This window comes from Patagioenas fasciata, chromosome 19, assembly GCF_037038585.1.
Source record: "Patagioenas fasciata isolate bPatFas1 chromosome 19, bPatFas1.hap1, whole genome shotgun sequence".
NCBI lineage: Eukaryota > Metazoa > Chordata > Aves > Columbiformes > Columbidae > Patagioenas > Patagioenas fasciata.
Window position 1 is genome coordinate 2,413,784 of NC_092538.1, and position 9,831 is coordinate 2,423,614.

Here is a 9,831-nt window from a genome sequence, read left to right on the forward strand (position 1 = left end):
GCTCAGCAATTAGCAAGTTTGTGTACTGTTTATCAAAACTTTCCTTATCTCCTTCTTGTTTTGCACAAGCGCATAAACTGTATGGGATGTCTCCAGTTAGCGTTGAGTCTTTCAGTCTTTGAAGATGCTAGAGAATGAATGACAGCTGCACCTTGAAGCCTAGAGACATCTTTTCTTTAAATCCTATAATGCACACATGTTCGGGTGTGCTGGGCATTAATAAAATACATTGTATGCACTCATCTGCACTTGACATCAATTCTGGTATGTCAAACATCTGTCCAAAACATTATTCGGCTATTGTTCATAGCTAAACATATCAGCATAAAAAAGCCATAGACTGGCTGGTATGTAAAACACAAGCATTAGGGCTAAAAATTAATTATCTGGCTGGGATGGTCACTCCCAAATTCGTATTAAGTAAATAAAAAACAAAAATCTATAAGTCACATTAAGCTTCCATCTCTCCTTGGCACAGCTGGGAGGGGAGGAGGGCACTGGGAGTAAGTAGGTGGCATCCTAAGGTAGTGAAGATTCTGGGTGGAGTAGGCACCTGTTGAGGGTTAAGATTGCAGGGTGACAATCAAACCCTGGCAGATGTATTGATAACCTCCTCTCCCCCCAACTCCCCCCTTTGCCCCTCCCTCTCCCCCCTTCCCACTCAGTGCAGGCGATCGGGAGGGAAAGAAGGACAGAGAGAAGAGAGTTGGAAAAACTAAAGATGTTTTACTGATGCTACTGATAAGAACAGAGAAAATAATACAAAATATACAAAACCAATCTTGTAAGTCTCAGCAACTGCAGAGCCAGCACCCAAAGTCCTGGATTGGACTCTGCAGCCAACCGGAGCTGGATTCAGTCTCTCACTGGCCTCCGTTCGCAGGGACGACCAGCAAGGTCCTCTCCTAATGTCGGCCATGAGCAGAAGGGAAGGAAAAGGGATGAGATCCTCATGATCTCCCACTTTTATATGAAGTATTCATGTGAATGGAATGTTATTCACCGTTGGTCAGTCTCCTGGTCACCGGTTTCTCGTTGCCCCTCTCGCGAGATGTCCATCCATGCTTATCAATAAGTTTGCATTCCATTGCTAGGTTTATCAAAACATGTGTCTGGTTCTCCAGGAAAATGCAGCTAACATGAAGGCTTTAGCTGACAGGCAAAATTCACTAAAAGAGAAACTTGTTTTTTAACAAAACCAGGACAGCACCTCTCTGATGAGGTCTAATGAAGAAGGTGCTTGGTAAGTCATGCCCATCTCAGCTCAGCACCCTGTGCTGCCCACCCATGGCCCAGGGCTGCAGGAGACCCAAGGGGCTGCCAGCGGTGAGTGATGGAGCTTGGGGACCGTGCTGCTCCATGAGCGTGGAGCTGTGGTGACCCTGGGCAGAGGAAGGCAGGACACCATCCTCTGACACACAGAAGACAGGGCAAAACCAAGCAGTATTCAGAAACTGGGAGCTGCAGATCCCAGAGTGTATTTGGGCTGAAAAGTGCATGGGTTGTGTTAAAAATCATGAGATCATCAGGGCACAGCAAGGATGTTAAGCAACACATTTCTGCTGTTCGCCTCTGGTTTCTGAGTCCCCAGGCGTGTTCCCCCCACACTTCCAAGATCTGCCCAAGCACTGAAAGCGAAATCTTGCTTCACTTAATAGGAGGGCTAAGAAAAACGAAGAAACCATGAACTCCTGCAGACACATTCAAGGTCTTTAATTCCTCTCTCCCGAATTTGCCTTTCCGTCTTGTAGCAGAGGTACTTCCCAAGTCCACTCCATGGAAAGAGGCAGAAGATAGCGCTTTCTCCTGAGCGTGCTTCCAGAGGAACATGGAAGCCCCCAGGCCCCAGGACAGCCACTTCCCAAGGCAGGATGGCCACAGGCTTAGGGTGAATGCCTCCACCTTGTTGGTTTGGAATAGGAAAAATTAAGATGCTCACAGGAGGGTCTGGTTCTGCCTAGGGTTCAACTGGAGACAAGTTCTCAGGGTTAAGATTACAAAGAAATGTCCAGCTACCCACCACATGTCTGTCCATGTAAGTGGCATAGTTCTCTGCAAGGAACATGGCAACAATTTCAACACCTCCACTCATAAAGTTTTCTTCCTCTGTGGATGTTTTCCCTGTCTCTGGTATGACAAGTTCGCAATCTGGCCACCAGTGACAGAGCCCAGGGAACGGCAGAAGATGTGCCAGGGAGGGTCAGTGGGACATGAGGAAAAGGTTCTGCACCCAGAGGTGCTGGACACTGAACAGGCTCCCAGGGAGGGGTCACGGCCCAACCTGACAGTGTTCAAGAAGAGACTGGACACCGTCCTCAGACACACGGGGTGACCTGTGGGGTGTCCTGTGCAGGGACAGGAGTTGGACTCGATCCTTGTGGGTCCCTCCCAACTCAGGACATTTATAATTCTATGATAATCTATGGTTGTCGCTGCTTCCAGACCTCCCCGTTGCTATGGCCTCCCCCCCAGCTGGAGTTGGAAGACGGGATCACTAATGGGAAGCCTTGTTCGTCATTCCTGATATCTCCTGATAGGTGGTGAGCATGGAGTCACGGACCTGCTCGGTGAGCTTGGGAACGTCGTCCGGGCCCAGGCCAAAGGTCTCCACTTTTGGCATGATCTGGATGATGCTTTTCCCTGGAAGAGTTAGAGAGGAGGGTCAGAGCTGAGGGAAAGAAATACGTGAGAGGTGTAGAAGAGCAAGAGAAGACAGACCAGAGGGATCGGTACAAACGAAAGAACGAGACAGAAATAAAGGGAAATGCCCTCTTTCACACCAACAGCGGTGCAGCAACACAGCCGTGTCCCAGATGCACACACCAAAACCCAAACCAGACTTTTACCATCCCCAGAGACCACAAAAAAGTAAATATGGAAACAGGTGATTCTCTCCCCAAATACATCCAATACAATGATTCATATCAAATAAGTTTTTACAGTGGAAAAACATCAGGGTCTGTCTGGATCACAGCAGAGAGAATGAGATGTACAAGCATCCAAACTGGCCATGCCCTGATCTATGCACACCAAATTCAGTGGAATCCTTCTTTCCAGAAACGTGCTTTGCACCCTATACTCCGTGTTTGGCCAAGCTGTATTGTACTCCTGTTGGAAACCACCTGTGCAATGGCCTGGTGTAAACAGAAGAAACTGGGGAGCTCTTCTGCTCTTGCACCCAGAGGCCCTTTTTCTGGCCATCAGAGACACGACACTGGCTGCACAGACACCCAGCTGAGGATCGGTGGAGTGTCTGGGTTATTTTTAAACTTTTTGCACGCCTTTACACGTGTGCTGGGAAATGAGATCCAGAAGTGTTGCTAGCAGAGCCAGGAGGGTAAAACAGAAGCATGGAGAAGAGCTCCACAAGAGAAGAGAACATGCTCCCTGCCTGCACATTGTGCATCCAAAGCTAGGCCTAGGATCTCAGGAGTCTACCATGCTTCACTTGGTCCTACGGAACCAGCTGAGCAATGGCAAGGCTGTGCTGAAAAGGTTGGTCTGTTGGGGTACAAAAGACTTCCAGCAAGCACCAGACTTCCTCCACGCACGACAGTGCGCACACCCTGGACATGGAGCTGGGCTTTCCAGATGCTCATCAGCACTTCCAGAGCCACTGTGGACATGGCGAGCTGTTCTGACCTGAGGATCAGTGTGTTCAACATGCAGAATTCTTGGCCACGTGTAGCACATCTTCAGAATCAGCCCTGGGAAAACTTGCAGGTGGGAAAAGTGAGGAGGTACAGGAAAAGTTAACTGTGTTGGTTTTTTTCTCCATCAGTGAAGGTCCTACCTGTTCAACAGGAAGCTGGGAAAGGGCTGAGAGGTCGGCTGACCACAAACTCCCACGGTGAGGTTATTAATAAAGGTGAGTGTACATGCAACTGCAAACGGTCTTTCCTAAAAAGCTCAGGGAGGTTGTGGAATCTCCTTCCATGAAGTTACTCCAGATGTGGCTGGACAAGGCACAGAATAAACGAATCTGTCTTTGGAGTTGGTCTTGCCTAAAGCAAAAGGTTCAGTTGCTCCAGAGATACCTCCCCACTGTATTGTTCTCTGGTTTCCCAGAGGAGTTCTCTGTCTTGGTTGCCCAACTGAGCAGGGATGTTACGGGGAAGGAGCAGGTTAGCAGGACAGGGCTGGCATCCCTGCTCATGCTCCCATGACCCCCACATGGGGAATGCTTCTAGGACCAAAAGGTTTTGGTGTGTGGCCACCAGAGACAGGATAGACCCAGCAGATGAAAGATGGGTAGAAAGAGAAAATTCAGTGTTTAACATTTGCACCAACTCTCTCTTCCAGGTGTCATTCCAGCAAGGAATGATTACACCCAGGTACAAACAGAGGGAGGAATGGGAGTTTCAGATGCAGGGCTGGCCTGGGGCGGCGGGATGTGGCAGAAAGCCATTCTGGCATGGGTGTCAGGGTGGAGGAACAGGGTGTGTACTTTTCTCTGTTGGAATTTAAAGGATATTTTCTGCATTTTCTTTCTGAAGCTCATGACTTATATTTTTTTTCCCCATAATATTTTATCAGTGACCAGCAGAAATTCTTGTCACCAAAAATGGATAAAACATGGAAAGAACAGGGTAACTGGGAGGAGACACACTCTCAGCATGACTTTTTTTGAAATATCTGTGTTTGGTTTTGGTTCCCAACTGTCCATGCACCTGCAGATCCAATGACAAGCGCAGTGCGGCCATGGGCAGGACGTACACCAGCACTCTGCTGCTTCTCCAGGCTCCCTCATACGGGTATCGGACAAGCTGTGAGAATGGTCTAGACTGTGCTTTTGCCAAGAAAGACTTGACCAGATTATCCCTGAGGTCCTTTCCAACCTGGTATTCTACGACTGAAATCCAACGGGAGAGGCAAAAGTGATACCTGAAATCCCCCCATTCGCTCCCCTCACAAGAAGACAAAAACTGCCGTTGTCCAACTGCTGTCTCCACATCACACGGGGTCCCCTGCCCACCCACCTCCTGGCTCCCTCCAAGGCCCGATCTCACACCGGCACCCAGCCATCCTCACCTGGTGTAAACCTCTTCTCCTTCTGGTTGTAGAAATCATGGTAGGAAGAGATCACTGCAGGAATAATGGGGACCTGGGGGGGAAGGCAGTCTACCGTGAATCTCCAAATTTCCCCACTTCTCCCCCAAAACATAACCATGTTCTTAAGTCAATCCTGCACTTTGCTGGTAATTATCCCAGTGAGCTTGATAGTAGGCACTTAGAGGGATATTTACATCATTTAACCGTATCACCCAATGTCCTCGCTGTTGCTTTTTACACTTTCATCTCTGTATTTAGGCCAACAATGAATGGATTGCCAAATTAGTACACACAGAGTCCTGTTCAGCAGAAACTCCCCCCCCTCACCAGGCATGTCCCGGGCTCTTGTCAAGGTCCCCCCGTTTTTTTCCCAAGCTGAGTCATGAAGGTTTTTCATCTGTCCCAGAAACAGAACCTTCCTGTGTCATCTGTGAGCTCCTGCTGGGCTCTCGGCTGCGTGTTTGATTCAAAGGGAAGCCAGGGACCAGAAGCCACAGAGCCCTGTGTGCTGGTGGACCATGGTAGGCAAACTGCACCCCAAGGGGCAGGGGGAAGGGGGCTCTCACCTGGGCTTTCACGGCCAGATGGAAGGCCCCACGTTTGAAGGGCAACATGGAGCCAGCATGATTGCGAGTTCCTTCAGGGAAGATCAAGACACGGAACTGCAAGAGAGAGAAGACATTGAGATAGAGGGACGTCCAGTTATTCTAAACCACTTTGAGGGTGTACCCCCTGAGACCAACGTGTCTGCTCCTGACCATGCTGAGACATCAACTTCCTCCACTCAAAGCACTTTACAGACAGACAATACACCGAACCCACCAGAGATGCTCCTACCCTGTTCTGCCCAGTACCCAGCTGAGAGACAAAGATCCCTTTCCAGCCACATCAACATTCATGTTTTCCAGTGGCTCCTCACCAAAGAAACCTCCCCACTCACATTTTCTTTGTGCAGGGAGTGTGCCACCTCTGTCAAGGTAGCGATAGACTCTTCCCTTTTCTTGCGGTCAACGAAAATGAATCCTGCAAGCCAGCATCCTAAGCCAAAAGTGCCCATGTACAAGACTTCCTTCTTTGCAACAGGCACACAGCGATGTGGTAATATCTCCGCTGCCACTGGAGGAGGACAACAAGAACAAAACAAGTGCATCAGATTTCGGCCTACAGCCCTCTGTTCTGCGAGATGTCCACAGTGCTTATCCAGCTTCGTAGAATTGGAAACATGTTGGAAAGGGATTCTGGGGGTCTTGAGACCAAACACCCACTTAGAGGAGAACTATTGCTGACATTGAATGAGAGCAACTATGACACAGCTGTGGTCAACTGACACATTCAGCCCCATTCTCTTGGGAAGGATGAAGCTGATTTAGCTTGAAAATACTTATTGGGTTCTAATACGATGGAGAACAGCCCTGGCTTGGGGGTAGCTGGTAATGGACTGTGTAGCAGCCAGTCCTGCCCCTCCGCCTGTGGTATTCGGGATTTTGCACTACCCTCCCCTACAGACAACTGGGTCCTGGAGCAGGAGACAGGGTTGCCACGTACTCATAATGTCAAGAGAAGTCTGGTGATTCAACACGAGGACAAAAGGCTCCTTAGTCCTGAGGTTCTCCTTGCCCTTCACCACTATCTTGAGGCCAAAGATGTATTTGAGTGGCAAGATTGTCATGCGCCAAAACCTGGAAAAGGGGAGCAGATGTAACTCAAAGAGATGCTGAAATTGGGTAAAGGACCCAAACGCCATTCTTCTAAACCAGGCCATCCCACAGTAGCCTCTTTCTCTGCACTCCTAGATTAGACCCATGACTTGGAGAAGAGAAACTAGTACATCTCTTCAGCTCTTCACTTCTTTAGCGAAGACAAATACACCTAGCAGGTTTTCTTCAAGTCAGGCTGGACCAATGGCCAAGCAACTTCAGCTGCAGCAGTTCTGTGGATCGACAAGATATTAGATAACACCCAAATTCATAGTGCATCTGTTTGTGCTCTAATTCCCTGCCCACCTCGCTGAATCATGAATACAGGCTGCCATAAACATGCCACACACCCAACTCCACTATTGCCTGCACTGCAGAAAGATGATTTTGTCTCTGGGTGACATTAGAGTGCAATTCTGGTAGCCGTACTTGAACAGATACTGGAAAAATAAAGAATAAAAGTCAGGCACAAAAATTAAGAAAACTTCTTGAAGTGAAAGGCTGATGCTCAGTTAAGAGACATAAACTCCCACTGCAGCACATGACAGTGAAGCAGCAAATCCTGCCTCTGCAGCACCTCAGGAGGCCACAAGCATGATGTTGTCACGCAGCAGAGTTGGTTTCTATCCCCCACTCAACCACATCCCAAGTGACTAATTCCCGTGGATGTTAATCACACGTGCACAACCAGCTGTGCAGCCTCCGCGTAAGCCTGGCAGCTTGTTGCAGAGGTAGGAACAGATGGAGACAAGAGACGTGCAGCAAGGGGACGGGCTCAGAGACTGCCCGATCTGGGCACTGGGCTGTAGCTGCAGCGATGGGGACACCAGTGACAATGCACCAGCACTGCGCCCTGGTGGTGTCTGCTCATGCCTGTTCAGGTGGGCACAGGCTCAGGATAAAGTTAAAAAAAACACCAGCAGAAGTTTTCTCAGCACAACTCAGCAGGGGCACGAGCAGCCACATGGAGGCGGGAAATGCAGCTCTGAAGACCAGACAGGAGAGGTTTACTAAAAACAGCAAGTCACTTTACCTGTGCATGTTTTACATCCTTTCCTTCCATCATTCTTTCCATCAACTCAAATACAATCCTGGAACCCACGTCCCTTCTCTGAAGTACAGAGCCTGTCCACTCTCCACATCAATACACAACTCATTCCTCCCCACTGCAGTGCAGCTCCCAGGACCCTCCAAAACAGAGCACAAGTTGGCTCTATCAATGCCCAGGGCAGAAAGAAGTAATAGACAACTTACTTGACGTTTTCCACATTACGTCCACGAGGAATACTCATCATAATAACCAGAATGCTGAGAGTGAAGAGACACAACTTATAGAAGTTCATCTTGCAGAAGTATCTGAATGCAGGATTCAACTGGTAAAGGACTAAAAACATGATGAACAGACAAGTAAACGGGTAGTGAAGGAGCAACAGCTCCATCCTTCCAGCCCAGGGTCAACCAGCAGAGTGTTGCACAGAGCAGTAAATGGGTCACGAGCACTCGATGTTGTGGAGCAGAGCTCAGATTCCCTTGATCAGCTACACGTGGGTGGCACGAAGCTGGAATGAGACTCAGGAGCAATGATGCTTCAGAAAGGCTGTGTTCACCACTCGGAGCCAAACTAACCGTGGAAAGCCGGTTTAGCAGGGACTCCCCGGCTGCTCTGTGTACAGGAGCTGGCTGGCAAATACGCAATAGCAAGGCTGCCTGTGTGCAGGGGTGTGTGGCTCTGGGCTGGTGGAGCAACGGCTGCTTGGAGACACAGCCCTGATTCAGGGACCCTGAGCACAGGAACCCTGAGAACTTCCAAGAAGATCTTTAATGGGAGGGAGCAGGATGGGTTGGACGGCACAGACACCTCGGCCGTCCCACTCCCTGTGCAAGTGTTGAGCTTCACCAAGAAGTGAGCTGAGTGCAAGATGCCCAGGAAATCAGAAATCAGTGTTATGGGGGAAAGAGAAAAAACAGTGATCCTATCAGTCAGATCCTGCTCACACATTTAGGTACCAGAGGGACCAAGCTGGGCAAGCAGACATTCCTTAAATAGGTGGAAAAAGTGGCAAAACCGCCATGTGTCTACACAAAAAGATAAGTAAAGCAAGAGCAGCTATTCCTGATGTTTTCGTGGTCAGAGGCAAACACATGTTTGGACAGCATCTGGATATCTAAGAAGAAAATCAGGAAAACACAAGTATAACCTGGGAATGCTCCAGTTTCATTTTACCTGCTAAAAACACTGCGAGAAATGGATCTTTACAAAAAGTACAATGACTAGGCTGGGAAAAAAAGCTTCATATTTCATTATATGGACAACAGGCCTTGCTCAAGCATCTATCACTTAAGAGAAGTAACAATATTGAATTCTAGCCAGGATTGAAAGCTCCATCATCTTTGAAAGGTCATGGAGAACAGAAGAGGTGTCTGAGGACTGGAGGAAAGCCAGAGTCACTCCAAATGTCAAAAAAGGCAAGAAGAAGACAGGAAACTACAGGTCAGTCAGCCTCACCTCCATCTCTGGAAAGGTGATGGAACAGCTCATTCTGAACATCATCTCCAAGCATGTGGAAGAGAAGAAGGTTATCAGGAACACGGGTTCACCAAGGGTAAATCATGTTTGACAGCCTTCTATGATGGTACAACTGGCTGAATAGATGAGGGGAGAGCAGTGGACGTTGTCTACTTGGCTTCAGCAAGGCTTTTGACACCGTCCCTCACAACCTCCTCACAAACAAGCTCAGAAGTGCGGGCTGGATGAATGCACAGTGAGATGGATCAAGAACTGGCTGGATGGCAGAGCCCAGAGGGTTGTGATCAACGGTGCAGGTTCTGGTTCAGGCCTGTAGTCTGGGGGTTCCCCAGCGGTCAGTGCTGGGTCCAGTCCTGTTCAACCTGTTCACCAACGACATGGATGAAGAGACTGAGTGCACCCCCAGCAAGTTTGCTGGTACCAAACTGGGAGGAAGGGTCAACACGCCAGAGGCTGAGCTGACATCCAGAGACCTGGGCAGGCTGGAGAGTTGAGTGGAGAGGAACCTCGAGAAGGTCAACAAGGGCAAGAGCAGGGTCATGCCACTGGGGAGGA

At 49.0% G+C, this 9,831-nt stretch overlaps 1 protein-coding gene across 1 annotated transcript; it reads right to left on the reverse strand.

Annotated features, from left to right (window-relative positions):
* Positions 1 to 1,116: 1,116 nt before the first annotated feature.
* On the reverse strand, positions 1,117 to 9,362 carry LOC136110154 (1-acyl-sn-glycerol-3-phosphate acyltransferase alpha-like). The gene is made up of 6 exons (XM_065853363.2): positions 8,004 to 9,362; positions 6,598 to 6,731; positions 5,993 to 6,168; positions 5,619 to 5,714; positions 5,032 to 5,104; positions 1,117 to 2,640 (listed from the first exon to the last, which is right to left on the reverse strand). The coding sequence occupies exons 1-6, from the start codon at positions 8,186 to 8,188 to the stop codon at positions 2,495 to 2,497; spliced, it is 810 nt and encodes a 269-aa protein (XP_065709435.1). The 5' UTR covers positions 8,189 to 9,362; the 3' UTR covers positions 1,117 to 2,494.
* Positions 9,363 to 9,831: the final 469 nt, after the last annotated feature.

Coding starts and splice junctions, on each gene's coding strand:
- LOC136110154 (XM_065853363.2), bottom strand. CDS start 8,188: ATGGAGCTGTTGCTCCTTCACTACCCGTTTACTTGTCTGTTCATCATG. Junction 5,715..5,992: donor ACTCCCTGCACAAAGAAAAT/GTGAGTGGGGAG, acceptor TCTCTCTTGCAG/TTCCGTGTCTTGATCTTCCC. Junction 5,105..5,618: donor ATCTGGCCGTGAAAGCCCAG/GTGAGAGCCCCC, acceptor CTTCCCCCCCAG/GTCCCCATTATTCCTGCAGT.